The following is an 18,405-nucleotide window of genomic DNA, read 5'->3' as shown; positions in this document are numbered from 1 at the left end:
AATGACGAGTTCCAGCTTCACTGGAGTGACCTGGCAGATCAGTCCAGCTCTGGTGGAGGAAATGAACGGATTGTCACCTCGGCTATCAGAATTCATGTGGGCGTAGTGTCAAACGTACCATGCACATGCACAAAATACCATGCACGGCTTAGCTGACCCCTAACCTGCTGATGCAATAACTATGAAATAGTCTCCACGTTAAAGGATTTTATAAAATACATTTCTGATGATGCGAAGCTCCAGAAGAAGTTGTCTTATTCTGAAAATGCCTCCGATCCTTTTTCCTGTAGCTCCTAAGTGGCCAGCTGAAATGGGTCAGAAAAACGAGGCGGAATGGGAATGTGATGTCTTCCCTGTTGAGGGCCCAGTGCGTTCATGAAGAATTTACCATGCTGCTAATTTTAGATGGCGCAGTGCGAACTCCTACATGGAGCAAACGTCCGAGGGAGGGAGGAGAGGCGTGCTCAGGCGAGATGTGGTTGATTCTGGTTTCTGGTGGAAACTGGAGCTATAAAATAAAACTGCTACATCAAACAGATGTGTGCAGGGCTGCAGCTCCTTCTAGGTTGTACAACGCTGGTGTAAAATTTATGGACATTTGCTGTTTTCATGTCTCGTCTTTTCACTCGGTGTTTTGAAAGGGCAGGGAGACTTTGCAAAAACCTGCTTCCAGTTGATTTCTTGGTCAAACGGCTCTGCTGGTCTTGTCTTAAGGTATTTGCATAACAGGTGTGAGGTCCATTCATTCACAAATGTGATAAACTGTAGCATAAAGAAGAGCCGTAGCAGCTGGGAGAGCCGCCGCATCCACACTGTTTACAAAATATTCTTCAGCGAGGGCCACCCATGCTCTTTTGGACGCATCGGGGACATCCTGAGGGACTCCATTCAGGTTTCTACTGATCTGGGTTGTCCAGCCTCGGTCTGAGGCGTGCCATCCTGCATCTTCTGGATGCTGCTGCACATCTGAATGCATGGGTCATTTAATGGCTGCTGAAGAACTGGAGGACATTCCAGAGTCCATTTAACCATTGAACCAGTTGTGTTTGGGCAGAGAAACCTCTAAAACATGCAGGATGGTGCATCGGTCCTCCGGGAACGACACTGCGCTCCACTTGTAGAGTCATTCACAAACCTGCAGGTGCACCCATGCATAAAAACAATACTTCAACCTCTTAACTCGCCCTCTACTGACCCTTTATTGTTTACATGTTGTTGAAATCGGCTGCAGGTTGTCCAGATCGCTGCTGCCAGGTTCTTGACGGGTACACACAGACGTAGCCGCATTACCCCTGTCCTGGAACATCTTCACTGGCTCCCTGTCATTTTCAGAGTGTAGTTTAAGTTACTGACTTTTGTTTTTAAAGCACTCAATGACCTGGCACCTCCCTACCTCTCTGCCCTCCTCACTCCATATGTGCCCACGCGCACGTTGAGGTCGGCTGACCTTTTGCTGCTGCACACGCCGCGGATGAGACTCAAATCGCGGGGTGATCGAGCACTTGTGCATGCTGCCCCAAAGCTATGGAACTCATTGCCCATTGGAGTTCGGCAGGCTCCGTCTCTGGCGGTTTTTAAATCTCGTTTAAAGACCCACTTTTACACTTTAGCTTTTAGACAGTGACTCGTTTTAGTGTTTTATTGTGTCATTGTTTTAATGTGTTCTTAGTATTCATCATGGTTTATCTGCCTTTGATTGAGATTTTTATCCTTTGTTTTCGCTCCTTGTAATGGTTGTGTTTTGTTTCAGCCTGTGCAGCACTTTGGGCAGCTCCCATGCTGCATTTTAAACGTGCTATATAAATAAACTATGCTATGCTATGTGGCTGCAGTTTGCTTTTATTGTGCACATATCAGGCTGCAGAAACCATCGTTTGCTTCACTTCCTCTAAAAACTTACTTTTCTGAGGATTTAATGTCTAGACAGAAGAGCACGAATCACCATAAACTCTTTTGGTACTTGTTTGATTTATTCTAGAATGAATTATTCAGTGCAGCATCCTGGTCTAAATGCATGCAACATAAGAGCTATTCTTAGGTGAGCCCTGTGGGACATCTGGGACGGTCAGCATGTCTAATCCTCTTTTTTTGTTTGTTTCCTCTCCAGATCATGCCCCCTAAATAGCAGCCTCGTGCTCCTCTCCACTCCCCCTCCCTTGCCCCTCAGCCCCTTCCTCTACCTTCCTGGTCCAGCTCCATCACTGCCACCTTCGCCTCTTCAGCCGCCATGCCACCCAGGAAGAGGACGAGGCAGGGTCTGGGCTTCCTGTGCTGCTTCGGCAGCAGCGAGCCCCTGGAGATCAACCTGAAAGACACGGTGCCGCTGCAGCTGCTGGAGTTCAGCTCCCCAATGCCTCCCGTGGAGGAGCTGCACGCTCGATTCTCTGAACTTGTGGTGAGTGGACTGATATTTATGCATAATTCAGTCGAGTTTTGATTTCCGGCACGTTGTCAGCTCATTTACTAAGACTGAGTGGCCATTTAGGGGGTTTATTTACTAATTGCTGCCTCAGTAAAAGCCTTTTTGTGGTAAATAATGCATGACTCACACTTATGGTATTTTTCCCACGTAGGAGAATTCCCTGTTGGTTTATGAAGGGGTTATGACCTCAGGAAAATTTGCTGAATGCATTCTTTCTGCAAGACTGAAATGCTGATTTGCAGAATTTAAAATAAAAACATTTATGCATTTAACTGCCTTTGTTTGATGCATGCAGGAGCAATTGTGTAAAAGACGAGTGAAACGTCTGAAGCTGGTTACTGGCATTAGAAATCCTGGATCTTTGTCTTCTCCTAATTTCTGTGCAGCCCAGTTTCCTCCGTTGCGTGTTGCTCATTATCCTTAACAAATAGGATTACAGACACGAATTAGTATGGCTGGGTCTTGCGGAAGGCGTCTTGATGGTTGGCTGCGGCCATGCCCCAACCCCCATCATCAGCCTCCTCATCCACACACACACACACACACACACACACACAGTTCACATCCCGTGCACAGATCACACTTGTTGGCAGAAGCTCTGGGTCTGTACTGATGCCAGATTGGAGATGGCTGTGCTGACATGTGCCCGTGTTGTGGCGTGAGATCAGGGCACAGCTGTCAGAACGGAGAGGTCTGGAGTGGCTTACAGCTGCTTTGCAAGCTGGCCCAGAATTTTCTGTTCCTGTCCCAGAGCCGGTGTCCATCTCATCCGTCTCCATCTCAGTGCCCGTGTGGCTTCCTTCAGGCCTCACGTTTCCTGCTGCATTCAAACTGTCCACATTCTGTTAGGTGGGATGGCCCATTCTCGGACGTTCACGTCTTCAGGAATGATGAACGTCTCTATCTGCAGGATATTTCACTCCTACACTCGAAATGAAGCTGAATTTGAGTTATGTTGGAGAATTTTCCCACAGCTTGTCCTGCTGCCTCACAGAGCTGACCCTTTCATTTGCTTTCTGGTAAAAACTAGAAATTACTTAGTAGCTGCAGGATATTTGTTGTCTTGATTGAGGGAAATTTAACAGCAAGATTGCAGCAATCAAGTCATTGATTGCCTCAACCGGTGTCCTTACGTGAAAAGGCCCAGAGGCTTAACAGCTGCTGAGCCAAACTGCTGCTAGCTGGAAAACGTTTTGCATGAAATGGTGTTACTGACAGAAAACATGCTTAAAATATTAACTGTTTTAAATTTAGCCCATCCTTTGGGATAAAATGGACACATTCGTCATGTGGGAACATTTATCCAAATTACTGCAATCCCACAAGACAAAACTGAGACAGATGCGTGAGTCAAGAGGAAGAGAGCACGTTTTTGCTCTTGATTTCAAAACCTCTTGACATTTAAGCCAAGAAGAGAAAGAAATTAGAAGTTTAGTTATTGCATCTGGACTTATCCACTCGTTTTATTAAGATGATTGTTTTTTCCCGACGGGAAATCTGCTTGTTGGGGTTTAAGTGGGACTTTCTACCAAACTGACGATGAGTTTTCGACACCTTTTCAAGCCAGGGAGACGATTATTGGCACAATGAGACCTTTAGGACGCAGTCAGGCAGGGACTTCTCCTGCAAAGAGCGGATTTAAAAAGAGAGGATGTGTGCTATGGGGCAGGGGATAGCATAACAGTGTGTTTCTGGGGTAACGGGAGACACGGATTATTGTTTTAAAACGCTTTCCTGACGAGGTGAATGGGGCTCTGTGGAGTCTCTGGAGTGGGAGCGACAGATCCGGGCCGAACGGAGGAGCAAACCACCTTCGTGTGTCCTCGTGTGCACAACGGGGTCTTCTCTCAGCGCGTCATGAGACCGTAGACGGCATAGTCGGCCCACGTGAATGAAAAAGACAAATCAGCAGTTTTTTCCTGGTAGAATAATCTGTTCCTTTAACGGTAAAGTCTAATTGATTTCACAAAACGATGTTTCCTGTTTCCTTTGGGATTGCAAAACCTAAATGTTCTTGCACAGAGGCCTGATCACATGTACAGAAATCTGGCTCACGGCCCATGAAAGAGAGACTTTCCGTCTATAGTGACTCTTGTTTGTTTTGCCTGTTGTGGCATGTTACTTCATCGGTCTAATCCCAAAACACGACGGCACAAATGAGTGATTATGTAAGCAAAACCAGCCGTGGAGATGAGAGGATGTCTGACTGAACCCGATTACGTTCGAGAAACAGAACCACCTCTGCAAGACTCGGCCGGTTATCCGCAGGATGCTTTCAGCGGCCGTGATGCGTGCAGCTTGGTTCAGGAAGATGGCGACAAACATCTGCCAAATAGAGATAAAGTCTTTTAATGATAAGATAAGAACAACTTTATTTATCCCGAGGGAAACTGTTGTGTCGTGTACGTGCTCAAAGCAGTAGGAGAGACAAAGGAACAGGTGAAACAGATATAAGATATACGATATATACAGTAAATAGTGTACAGTAGTATACAATAGGATAGTGCAAGAGAAATACTCTGATAACTCAACAAGTAAAATACATGACTGTATCCTGGTGAATAAGTAATTAAGCTATCAGTGCAGGCGATTTTCGACAATGATCAGAGTATTGTGCAGTAGAATTAAGGGTAGTAGCAGCATATGATATGATGGAGGGATGCAAACATGTTTCCAATAAGAACTCTGTGGTAATACTGCACGGTCTGGGAGGGAACAGAGTAACCTAGGTAACAGGATTAGGAGAATCACCTGCAGGGTGAGGAAGAGTTAAACAATCCTATTGCCACCGGTACGAAGGACTTCCTGTGGTGGTCAGTTCTGCATTTCGGGGCAATGAGTCTTTTGCTGCTTGTGCTTCGATGGTCCATCATGTGGGCGTGCCTGGGGTGGGAGGGGTTGTCCATGACAGAGAGAAGCTTTTTTGGCATTCTCCTCTCAGACACCTCCTCCAGGGTCTCCAGTCTAACACCCAGGACAGACCCAGCCTTCCTAATCAGCTTGTTCAGCCGGTTGGCATCAGCTGTCTTCACCCCACTGCCCCAGCACACAGCTGCAAAGAACACGACGCTCTCCAACACCGAGTGGTAGAACATGGTCAGCATTTTCCTCCCAACGTTGAAGGACCCGAGCCGCCTCAGTAGGAAAAGCCGCCGCTGCCCGTTTTTGAAGATAGCATTGGTGTTCTTGGTCCGGCCCAGTTTACAGTCCAAGTGTACACCCAGGTACCGGTAGTCCTCAACGATCTCAACGTCAGCCCCTCTGATGGTGACAGGAGTAGGAGGTGGGGCCTGCTTCCTAAGGTCCATAATCAGTTCCTTAGTCTTTGTGATGTTAAGTTGTAGGTGGTTTCGCTCACACCACTCCACAAAGCTGTCCACCACACTCCTGTCCTCCACCTCCTGACCATCCCTGATGCAGCCCACGATGGCAGAGTCATCAGAGAATTTCTGCAGATGGCGAGACTGAGACTTGACCTGAAGTCAGATGTGTAAAAGGTGAAGAGGAAGGGTGATAGGACTGTCCCCTGCGGCACCCCCGTGCTGCTCAGGATGTTATCCACCTGCATTTCCGTGATCTTGTTCCCCAGCAGCGATGGTCTGATCGTGTTGAAGGCACTAGAGAAGTCGAAGAACATGACCCTCCCAGTGCTCCCAACAATGTCCAGATGAGAGTATGCCCGGTCCAGCAGGTAGATGAGGGCATCCTCCACACCGATACGAGGTTGATAAGCAACCTGCAGGGGATCCAGCCAAGGCTCCACCAGCAGCCGCAGATGTTTTAGGACGAGTCTCCCCAGCGTCTTCATGACATGTGAGGTCAGAGCCACTGGCCTGTAGTCACTGGGGGTCGACGGGTTGATCTTTTTAGGGACAGGAACCAGGCAGGATGTCTTCCAGAGTGATGGAACGCTCTGCATCTCCAGGCTCATGTTGAAGATCCGTTGTAAAACTCCAGACAGCTGGGAAGCACAGCACCTAAGGGCCCTGGGACTGACACCATCAGGACCAGCAGCTTTGCCGGAGTGGAGTCTGCCCAATTCTTTTTTGATGTCATCTGCTGAGAGGGACAGGGGGAGACAGAGGGGGCAGGAGAGGGGGGGGGTGGGGGGTTGGAAGGAGAAGATGGGAAGAGCTGGCTGTGGAGACAGGAGACGCTGGGCAGTTTAACACTTTCGACATCCCCATCCATCCCAACACCTCTCTTGTCTCGGGCCGGTGATAGCTGTAATTCCATTCCACGCCTCCCTGCATAATGAGCCCCTCATCCAAGCTTTTTCAATCACTTTGGAGTTTGAGTCGTTGCAAATACACCTTGCTTAAAGAAAGAGGCGTGTGTTGGTAAGAATCTGATGCAGCAGATGACATTTGCATGTTGGCAGAGTTTTAGTGGGAAGCTTTTGCCAGACACACCTCCAGTGTTGTCGCCAGAACTCGTCCCATCAGAATGAAGCCGGTAAAAGCTGCAGCCACCTAGCAGACAAAGTTTGTGCCACACAATATTTACAGTATGTTGGCATGAAAGTTCACACATTAGTCTCGCATCGTACACATGTGGTGATATTTCAGCTCATCAGTGCATCCGAGCGTTCCTGCCTGGGTCCCGACTGCCATCCACATCTGAGACCAACATTCAAAAGGCTTATTTTGACTAATGTTTAGGGCGTGTGCAAAGAAGGAACTGCAATGGAGGAGTTGCACCTGGAGGATGCTTCGGTACCATTTTTAATTCATGGCTGCATTCTGAAGATCAACGGTGCCCACTCCCTTGGCTAAGAAGCAAGATGCGTTTCTGCTGGTGTGAAGCAGAACTGCTGCGGCGCTCACCTTTCCTTTCTCCACACACGGACGTTTGGAAAGTTTGTTGAATAGAAGAGAAGCAGTTTCGTTACTGAAACTCTTAAACAGGTGGTCGTCCAAACCTCTTCCCTGCACCGTGCAAGCAGATGCGCTCACACCTGCGCTCACACCTGCTTGCTGCCATTCCTGATCGAGCACTGCACTGCTGGCGTCCCGGTCCATCAGCTGGATCAACAAACAAGGATGCTGCAATAACTGAATCTAGTCGCTCATCGTGACACACTGGAGTTTGTGCAAACTGTCAACAGAAAACAAACGAGAACGTTTGTGACCGCTCTAAAACCTCCTGATTGTCCTGGTCGGTCCGAGGAAATAAAAAAACTGCCTTTAAGTCTGTCAAACCGAAGCATCATCATCATCTCTTCGGCTAGTCCGTGCATTTGCATCTGGTAGGATTTCTCCATACTGCAGAGCTCGGTCTGTTTTTTACATCCTGGTGCAGTTTTAAACCGTTTCCATCACATCAAGGCTTGCATGCATAGTTGGACTCACAGGCCATGTGTGAAGGCTGGCAGCGCACCAGGGAACACTGACGGCTTTATTTTTGTTTGTCAGAGCCATTCCCCACTAATAACTTCTCTTCAAATGAGAAATTGCTCTCATAGTTTAGTAATTGAACGTGGGTTTTCCTAAACAGCTTTGGCTCTGGGGTTCATTTCTCATCGGTGGCAGCTCAGTAAACTGAAATGAACCTTTCGTTTCTACAAAGGCAAACCAAGTGTGAGGTTGTTCAGGGACAACTATTCTGGCATTTCCAAGTTTCAGCTGATGGAGAAGAGCGTTAACCGTGGAAAAATCGGCATGCGGTCACAATCTGCTGGCGCGTTCACAAGGGTCCAAAAGTGTGTCGGTGAGCTCGGCTGTTTGAGACCTTAGATGTGTTGGAGTAAACCCACCAGTTTGATGTCTGCATAGGTCACTTTGATCTGTGCTGAATATTCTTTATGAGGATGCAACGTTTACCGGCCAAATGGAATGGGAGCATTTAGGCCAACATCTGGAGCGTGCCACACTAACAGACACGAGATTAATGTTCACTCCGCTTCGCTCTTGACCCTCTTTCCCCGTCTGTTTGTGTCCTTTCCTCTTTCTGATTTAAGACGGTTTTAATCCAACCGTTCCGCAGCGGTCCAGCTGTGGTCCAGATGCAGGGTTAGGGTTACCGTACCGTGATGCAGAAACCTTTAACGCCGTCTACTCTATAGGTTTTTCAGTCGCCACGTGTAGAAGGGAAAATCTTGCTCTTCGAAGCTGGGATGACAGAAATGGCAGTTCTGATTTGAAACCCCCGTCGTGCGATTCCCAGGAAAACATCATTCTTAAAAACATCGATCTTCTTCCAATGTTCCAACCAGGGAGACTTTTTAGCCGGATGCAAACTGAAAAAATTGTTGCATAACAGCAGTGAATGGAAATGCTCTCCTCCCTCTGGGCAGTGGGGATGAGTTTCCTTCCCCGTGCACGCCCTTGGGATGCACCCATCTTTCTTTTCCGTTTCGCTTCCCTCCCTCTGCGACGGTTCCCTGCCTTACTGCATTCCAGTGTTTTAATGTTCGCTTCCTACATCTGTTGTACAGCCAGTGCTTACTGAGTCAGCCTCATCACTGAAGTGGCCGAGCCTTGTTTAGACCAGGGCTGTTGGCTAGCAACAGCTACTGACTGACTCATCAAAGAGTGGATAATGTGACTCATCTGAAAGCTTCTGAACAAAGCAAAGCCAGTGAAACCGAGAGCACTCAATCAAAAAAGTAGTTCTCGTACTCGCTCTCTCTCAAACCCGCCGTATCTTGTTTGGGTCGATAATGGCCGCTACAGCTTCCTGTGGGATTCCCTGGAGTCCTACTATGACTTCCTGCCATCTTGTCTTGCTTCCCTCAGCCTCAGCGTCTCATCTAGAGGCCACGGCCTGATTCGTGTACAGTAGATGTGTTTCTCATCCTGCTCTGCAAGGCTAAACACAAGAAAATCGTCTCCACTCTGGAAATAACACATCCTACAACCACGCATGAGGGAGGATGTCCCTTTAGCCCACACGTGGAAACTTGAGCGTTTCCAGCCCTCGTAGACACGCCCACTTTTATGCCCTGCTTTTAAATAATCTCACCACTTCACCTCTTTTTCACCGCCTAGGCCAGGTTGGCTGAGCAACTGTTTTGCTTGTTGTTTCTAAAACATGTCACTCTGAATTTGACATGCAGGAAGAACTATTTTCTGCTTTAGTCGCTGATAGAAAATAGACGAGGAAGCGCTTGGATCAGAAAAACTAGCGACACGTCGTATTATCAAGTGAGCATTCGTAGACCCGCCTTTCTTGGCCCCTTTCAGGGAAGCTGTTTTGTTTAGTGTCCAGGAGAGAGCAGAGCGCGTCTTGGCTAGAAGAAGCTAACCGTTAGCAATAGCAACTCCTCCACAGAGCAGAACTCCTCCAGCTTTGTGTTATTTGTGCAGATAAAACATGAGCGTTGCAGACCAGAGTCAATGGTAGTCATGCTGCTGTTAGCCAATCAGAGGCAAGATGCCCAAATATCAGGAAGTAAGACTCCAAAGCCTGCTGTCTTCTGCAAACCTCTCATCTGGCTCTTCAACTTCCTGAATTAATATGCTGACTGGGAATATTCGGATAATCTGACAGCGCTCTTTACCTGACTTTAGTAGCTACGGTGCTAAGCTACGCTATATGACCAACATTTAATTAGCTTCTCGCCAGCACCTAAAGTCTTACCTTTCTGGAGATGTTTTGGTTTACAAAAGCTGCTTTTATTTTTAACACCACCGTGTCTTTTAGGTGTAATCGGCACATTTGAGCTTTGGAAGCAGGACGTTGGGCATCACAGTCATTCAGCAAGGATATGAATAAAGAGAGTCGAAGCCCACGGCCACATCTCGGGAGAAAATGCTGCAGTATTTTGTTGGCTTGTGTGGTATGAACCTCCTCCTCCCGAGGAGCAGGTGAAACAATATTAGCTTTGGTTTATGTGATTTCCCGACTGAAATGTGCCGGTGTTGGAAAAACGGGGAACATCCAGGAAAAGGTTTTATGCAACAAAGAAGAAAGCGTTGGTTTTGTTTGGCAGAAGAAAAGGAATTGCAATTTTCTTTTCGTTTGAGTCGCGAGGCGGGCCATGTGATGTGGATTCGATGTTGAAGTGGAAAGATGGAGGTTGAGGAGACCGGAGTGTTCTTGCATAACTGAAAAATAAAGGTTTTCTCATTTCCATTACGAGAACATTCCTTCGCTTTTCCCATGTCCTCATCCTCAACTTCATGTTTCCTTTTCCGACCCTCACAAGAAGGCTAGCGCTGCTTGAAACTGACGACCACCACATTAAACACGCCACATCTGAAATTCCTTAACTTTTCCTTTTCTACAAAAATTCTCTTTTGAAATCTACAGAAGTGAAGCTGTTGGGATGACTGTTGGGATGAGAGATGGCTCCTCGTGATTCTCGGCTGGAAACGGGTTGAATGCTGTCTTGAGTTTGGGGATCATCATGTTGTGGGGTGGCTATTGCTAGTAAACGCTAACTACTAGCCAAGAAGAAGAAGAAGAAGAAGAAGAAAATATAATTTCTATAGCGCCTCTCGAGATAAAAATCACGAGGCGCTTCACAAAAACAAAAAAAATGTAAAAATATAAAAAAGCATTTAGAAACTGTTTAAAAATATATTTAAAATGAGCAAAAAGAGACAATTGTGATTAAAAAATGTTAAGAAAGAGAGAGAGTGAACAGGAAAGAGGGAAATCAGTGGATCCTGAGGAAGGTGGAATAGGTGGGGAGAGCAGAATAAAGAGAGAGAGGTGAAGAAGGTCATACAAAAGCCAGCTTGAACAAGTGAGTCTTCAGCTGCTTTTTAAAGGAGACCACTGAGTCCACTGATCTCAGGCTCAGGGGGAGAGAGGTCCAGAGTCTGGGGGCCACAGCAGCAGATGATCTGTCACCTTTGACCTTTAGCCTGGTGCTGCACAACCAGCTTTGATCACTGGACCTCAGGGACCTGCTGGGGGTGTAGGGACTAAGAAGATCACCAATGTAAGATGGTGCTTGTCCATGTAAGGCCCTATAGACCAGAACCAGGATCTTGAAATGAACCCTGAAGTTCTCTCCTAGCTGCTACATTAATACAGCCAAGCCGATGTGGGCGGGGCCATGAATGCAACTTTTCTCTGGGGCGTAGTAACGACTGGCCTGATCGTTTCCCCATTATCAGTTATCCATTGTGTTTAAAAAAGGAGAAATAGTACAGAGTTTATAGGTGAACCATTTTGAAGAGAAGTTCTGCGTTAAAAATGCAGCTTCAGGACAGCAAATGCCTTAAAAATCTAATAATAATAATAATAATGATGCATTGAACTTATATAGTGCTTTTCAGGACACTCTCACACTCGCACACTGCTAGTGATGGTAAGCTACTTGTAGCCACAGCCGCCCTGGGGCGGTCTGACAGAGGCGAGGCTGCCATTTGGCGCCGTCGGCCCCTCTGACCACCACCAACACAGGCAAGTGGGGTGAAGTGTCTTGCCCAAGGACACAACAGCAGGATACCCCTGGCGGGAGCTGGAATTGAGCCCTTGACGATCATGAGGCAACCCGCTGCTAATGCTGCCCCACAACATTATTGTATATAACATTCACCAGGCTGTTGTTTCTGATTTCAATGCAGCATTTAAAATGTCCAGATGTCACAGTGAAACTTCACACTGCGTCTGAGTGTTTGTCTCAAAGCCCAAACCGAGAAGTCTCCATCCCGCTCTTACGAGGAGCCGCTCCATTTAAAACCCTCTCACTGAGAGACTTTCAGCTGGGCTCCGCTCCCGCCTGGTCCGCGTCCAGAGATCTCATTCCCACCGATTCTCACCGGCTCCTCCAAAGAGCGGCAGCTTGGACAGCAGGGCTCTGACCTGGTGACCAGGCAACAGGCCAGAGCCGAGCTGGACTCCAACGCCCCGTTTCTGAGCCGAGCAATCCAAAGAGAAGACGCTGATCCGAGTCTGGAAGAAACTCTCAACACGTAGCTGGAGGTTAGATGTTGAATTCTACCGCTGGAATGAGCGTGGATCGCATTCATCTGTGGAGCCAAAACCGAGCCCAGAAGACGAGCTCTTCTTGTGTAATGAAGGAAATCATGCTGCTGCATTCAGAACGCCGTGACCAAAGCTTCTGAAGCGTCTTTGTGGCTTTCGCCTCTGTCGGGCCCTCTTCTTAAATTCACACCCTTCAGATTTATTTTCCTGTTTTCCAAAACCACTGCAATGCCTCTGCTGTTTATCCCACTGAAGTCGCGGGTGAGAGATGATGTCACGCTTCAAAGTGTCAGCCCCCCCCCCTCCCCGTCCAGCAGCGTGGGCAAAAACAAACCCCGGGTGGCCATCTTCATTCTGGGGGCTCCCAGGAGCTCATGGCTGACGTCATGGTAGCACAGCTATTATGAAGAGATGAGTTTGAGCCTCGGCTCCAGAGACGCTCATCCCTGTTTTTTCTTCTCCCGTCAGTTTCCACCTCCACACACACTTTGCTCTTTATTCAGTGTGTCTCTCTGTCCCTGCATGTCCTTCATTTGACTCCCTTCACGTCGGATTTGTCCACCTCTGTTTTCCAACTCTTTACTTTTCCGTGCTGGCACACACGCTCACTTCCTGGGCTCATATGCATTTCAAAAGGTGCAGGGGTCTCCGTGTGCTCCGATGAAGAATCGAGGCGAGCAGCTGGGTGAATTCTAAAACGCTCTCCAGTGGTCGGAGACGTTTCTCAGCCAGACGGTCAGAAGGCCGAACCCTGTGTGTTTTCTAAATTGTTTAAAGGGTCGGGGTGTTGATAAATAATAATAATAATAATGCATTGAACTTGTATAGCGCTTTTCTAGACCCCCAAAGACGCTTTCACACACTCTCACATTCACACACTGCTAGTGATGGTAAGCTACTTGTAGCCACAGCCACCCTGGGGAGGTCTGACAGAGGCGAGGCTGCCATTTGGCGCCGTCGGCCCCTCTGACCACCACTAACACAGGCAAGTTGGGTGAAGTGTCTTGCCCAAGGACACAACAGCAGGATACCCCTGGTGGGAGCTGGAATCGAACCCATGACCCTCCGATCATGAGGCAACCCGCTCTACCACCTGAGCTACTGCTGATAAATGTTTCCCTAATCTTTGCTCTTTGTGAAAACATAGGAAGAACTGTGGAGATGACAACTTTTCATGCTTTTCTTGCAGGACGAGCTGGACTTAACAGATAAGAACAGAGAGGCCATGTTCGCTCTGCCCGACGAGAAGAAATGGCAGATCTACTGCAGCAAGAAGAAGGTGAGTGGGCCTGTGTTGTACATTCATCACCAATCAGTTCTGATCTCTGGATGGCCTTCAGCTGACTGGCTGCCTGGAGCCACAGTTCACAGCTTGAATGTTGGGGGGGATTTTAAATCAACTCGACCACACAACCGGGCTCCGTTTTCTGCTTTAATTTCTGATTTAACGTAAACATATCTGCATTACAGCATCAGTGTGAGGCTCAAACTCTTATGCAGCCGTTGGTACGTACCAACTGAGAAATGTGGGGTCAGGAGTACGAAACGCTGCAGAGCTCTACTCATACTTGAGCCATTTTATCACCACCGTTGGTTCTTTCCTCAACCCATTTTTGCATCCTCCCCAAGTCTCTCACAGCCCTGGTCCCTCTCTGGTTGTGCTCGAAGTAAAGCGGCCCGTCTCTGTGGATCCACTCGCTCGGCTGCAGCTTGAATGAAGAGTCCTAAACCCACTCGCGTGTCTCTTTGCCTTCGACTGAAGCAGGATGAGGATCAGACCTCGCCTTCCCCTTTCAAATCCATGCCAGCTCGTCTTGATGTGATGCTCTGACAATCCTTTGTTAAAGGGTGTAAACACACACACACTTCCTTTGTGCGTGCATGTGTGCACCTGCATGTGCACACAGTGTGTGCTCTGACCTGTATTTGGTTACCTGCAAAAAGACAAATGAAGCGAACGCTTCGAGGGACGTCTAGGCGAGGATGGAAGCAGCACAAAGACACAGAAGGAAGATGCGATCGGTCTTTTATTACATTCTGATGAGCGGCTGTGTCTTTGGGTTCTTTACATCGTGTCAAAAGGGATTTTATTCTTGGCACAATTTTCATTTGCACAAGTGAAGCCACAAAAAATTCCAATAATACTCCAGAATCGGTTATTGAATAACTCACTTAGGCAACCACAGACATTTATGAGGACTGTCTGTGCTGCAGAAGAAGGTAATGGAAACAAAACGTTGGCCGCGACCCGGGCACTTTGGAACCGTGTGCAGCTAAGCCGGGTTCAGAGCTAGGATATATTAGTTTGTCATTCCACCCCCATCTCTCCCAGTCAGAAATCATTTCCTCTGCAAAGTTAAAGTAGAAAAAAATATCATGTCCAGGCCAGGAAACTGAGAGCAAAACCAAGGTAACGCCGAACAACGGAAAGCCGGAGGAAAATCCAAACAAACCCCTCATTCATGGACTGAGGCGGCGTAATGGAGAATGAGGGGAAAGAAAAAACAACCGGGGTGCAATATCGGATAATAACCTGCTCGTGTGTGTGTGTGTGTGTGTGTGTGTGTGTGTGTGTGTGTGTGTGTGTGTGTGTGTGTGTGTGTGTGTGTGTGTGTGTGTGTGTGTGTGTGTGTGTGTGTGTGTGTGTGTGTGTGTGTGTGTGTGTGTGTGTGTGTGTGTGTGTGTGTGTGTGTGTGTGTGTGTGTGTGTGTGTGTGTGTGTGTGTGTGTGTGTGTGTGTGTGTGTGTGTGTGTGTGTGTGTGTGTGTGTGTGTGTGTGTGTGTGTGTGTGTGTGTGTGTGTGTGTGTACTGCACAAGCACGAAGAACCACATACAGTTGGGGGAAAACTCCAGCTCCACTACAGGTTATTCAGACACAAGTGCACCATACAGCAGTGCCCTCTGTTGCCGACTCGACACACGAGTGGGATCTGAACAAAGCAGACTTTCCCTGGGATCGCCCGTCCGAGACCAACACTGCTTCTCTTGTTTGCACCAGAGGAGAGACGGCTCCTGTTGTTGTGGGTAGATGACACCCAGAATGAGAATCGCAGGCTTTTTTTTTTTACTTTGGACTCTGGAAAAACCTACTTAACATATCTATTGCAAAACCAAAAACACATGAATGGTTCATCTTGGTGCAAACAAGTCGGCGCCATGTGAAGCCCCTTTTTTAAACTAAATGTAAATAAATGAATCAAAGTTTATAAGCGGTTTCTTTTTTAGATATTCATGCAGTGGTTGAATTAAGTCAGTCACAGTTCAACAAAGAGGAAACAAAAGGGTTTGAGAAGAACATGGTGTAGTTGTAAATGGGAATCTATGAGCCAGACATACTGTTTCAGTCGGCCTCCGTGCACTAGTGTGCACGAAGACCTTATGTGGCAGATGCTTTTATTGAAACCGTTTTGGATGAAACATTAATGCAAATTAACCTGATGTGCACGTTTGACCTGTGGGAGCAAACCAGACCTGGAGAAAAGCATGCTAACCCTAACCCTGAATGGCTGCAACACGTTCATGCAATCCCATAAATAAATATATAAAACGAATAAAAGATAACTGAAAACATCAAAGCACACTACGTTTATTTTTACCATGAAGGTCCCACTGGGATGAGCTCTTTTTCACGGGTGTTCTAGGAAGGGTTAGCAGCAGCCAACTAAGTTACCACCAGACAAAAATACTGAGACGGATCATTAAGTTTAGTCGGCCATCTTTAAAACACCAATTTAAAGGGACTATAAGGAAGTCTGACAGCCAAAACATGTATAGAAATAATAAATGTCTTCTTCATACGTTCTCCTGCAATGCCCTGGTCCTGTAGAATGAGCCCTGGCATTTTTACTGTGATTGCCTGTTTTTCTGTAAAATCACAGAAAAAGAGAGATGCTCGGGTCGAGCAGGCTGCTTCATGCGCGTTCACGCTCAGGCATCGCCCGTAGCATTTGCTATCCGTAGCTTTAGCAGCAGAGAGAGAGGCAGTGCCACTTTGTCGCTGTTCCTAACGCCTAGTGACAAAGCTAGCTACATTTCTGAGGACCCTTAGCTACTTTCTGTAGAACTTTCTTCTAGATATTTCCTGCTAATTAGCAACAAAACAGCCATTTTCACTCTGAACCGTTCTTTGGTTTGACGTTGTTTCAGCTGTCATCAAGGATATAAATGTTACAGACAGTATGAATATTACTAGAGTTTAGCAGACTCTCATGCAGAAGACCTGGGATCGATTCTGGATGTGAACATAGTTTATTTAGAGTTTCTTTTTTACATTAATGGTATATTTTTTTACAGTAAGATGCCCAAATTTTTATTTGAGACTCGCCGAACGGCATTGAATTCACAGATAAAAAAGATGTGGGTTCAACTTTCATTTTGGAACAATTTTTCAAGCAAGGGAAGGGAATGATCTGAGCATGCAGGAGGACTGACCCATCATAAACCTTTGTCGGCTGTGCTGAAGAGAAAGCTACAGAACCAAATTATTTAATTAATTAGCTGCGTGTTCTCCTGTCCTCTGTCCTCCGGGCCCCACACACGCACGCACGCACGCACACACACACACACACACACGGGACTGTCTCAGCTGTTACTTTCGTTAAGGAGTGTGCACGTACAGCGTGCGCGCCTTGTGCACGAGCCTACTATTGAAGCTGTCGTTACGCTTTTGGCCTGAGGGGGCAATCACGAGCATAAAATTTCAAAAGTCCGAAAAGTCCCTTTAAAAAAAATGCTAAAACTTTTATGCAACTTTGCATGCGTAGTATGGAGTCAACGTTGTTTGGTCCTGATCCATGAAAGAAAACTTCAAAACAAGCTAGCAAACATCTAAAGTGACCTTCATTGACCTAATTATGTCGTTCAAGAAGCTAAACTAACACTCAGGTCTGCAGACGTGTGCTTTCTAAAGTACGACTGCTTTTTACCCCAGTATTCAAACCTATAAGAACGGCAATTCTGCATTTTTCTTCCATAAATGTTTTCCTGACCCTCTAATCTCGACTAAAGCCACAAGTGTTGATAGCTTGGGAGTGAGCTGGTGGTATTACAGATGTTCAGTGTCATACAGGCTTGGCACGAGTCCGTTTCGATTGGGGCATTTTGCCTTCATGCCAGCTGGGATGTGTGTGGACCTGTTGGTGCACGGCTTACACTGAGCCTCCTGCAGGTAGAGAACACAACGTAACGTCTAATGAGAACGAGCAGCGCTGGAAGCCAAACAGGGTTTCTGCCCGACTCTTATGAGCCGCGTTGTTCTGATGCACAAAGATACACTCGTGTCTTCAGGCCGCGGTCACACTGGCTGTCCTGAACCAAACTGAAACACTACTTAATAACATGTTTAATTTATTAAATATTACATAAAACTGCTCAAAGTTCAGTTTATATGAGTAAAAATTTGAATTTGATTCCAGAAATCCATCCATCCATCCATGCACGTTCCTCCTCTAGTCCAGGCTCAGGTCAAGGGGGCAGTAGCTTAAGCCGAAGTTTCCAGAAATATACCTCAAAAAGTCATAAATGACATAAAAGACTGACTCAAAGGGAGACAAAGCATCTCAGATATTCTTTAAAGTCATAATTATCCAGTTTTCAAGGTTTAGATGTAAAAGTAGCAACAGTGTGTAAAGGAATTTGCCATTCTGAAAAAGAAATGGTATAAAAATTAAAAACGTATATAAAATACCCTCCGAGTGTCAAATTAAAAACTTTTAAGATCCTCAAACTGACACAAGAGCAAGGGAAAAGCCTTTATAATTTAATATTTGAAGCTTTTTGTGAGTCTTCCAAATCTTAGAAAATTAATTTGCACCTTTATCATAATTTCAATTAAATATAAAAAGTTGTCATAACATAAATCTCCTCGCTGGAGTAAAACCTCTTTGCAAAAGGAATCAGAATTTTCTTGGAAAAGAGAATTTCCTGTTCGCTGACCCAAAGTTATCCAACCATACGTTATCCTACATCTCCAGATCCATCAGGAATGCCGTTGCATAACTCAAGCTGGCGGTTATTACGGTAGAGCAGCTCCACACAGCAACTTATGTCTCCAATTATCAGTCACATGCGCCTCAGCCCATCAGTTAATGTGATCCAAGACC

General features: G+C 46.6%; 1 protein-coding gene across 1 annotated transcript in view; it reads left to right on the top strand.

The window, feature by feature from the left end:
* daam2 (dishevelled associated activator of morphogenesis 2) overlaps window positions 1-18,405 on the top strand; it is an 84,332-nt gene that overhangs the window by 29,938 nt on the left and 35,989 nt on the right. Inside the window, exons 2-3 of the mRNA XM_015969146.3 lie at window positions 2,108-2,395; window positions 13,494-13,583. Coding sequence (XP_015824632.3) covers window positions 2,228-2,395; window positions 13,494-13,583 — 258 coding nt within the window. The 5' untranslated portion in view covers window positions 2,108-2,227. The remainder of the gene's footprint in view (window positions 1-2,107; window positions 2,396-13,493; window positions 13,584-18,405) is intronic.

The sequence above is a fragment of the Nothobranchius furzeri genome, chromosome 18 (assembly GCF_043380555.1).
Source record: "Nothobranchius furzeri strain GRZ-AD chromosome 18, NfurGRZ-RIMD1, whole genome shotgun sequence".
Classification (NCBI taxonomy): Eukaryota; Metazoa; Chordata; class Actinopteri; order Cyprinodontiformes; family Nothobranchiidae; genus Nothobranchius; species Nothobranchius furzeri.
This window is presented reverse-complemented; position numbering and strand designations above follow the sequence as displayed.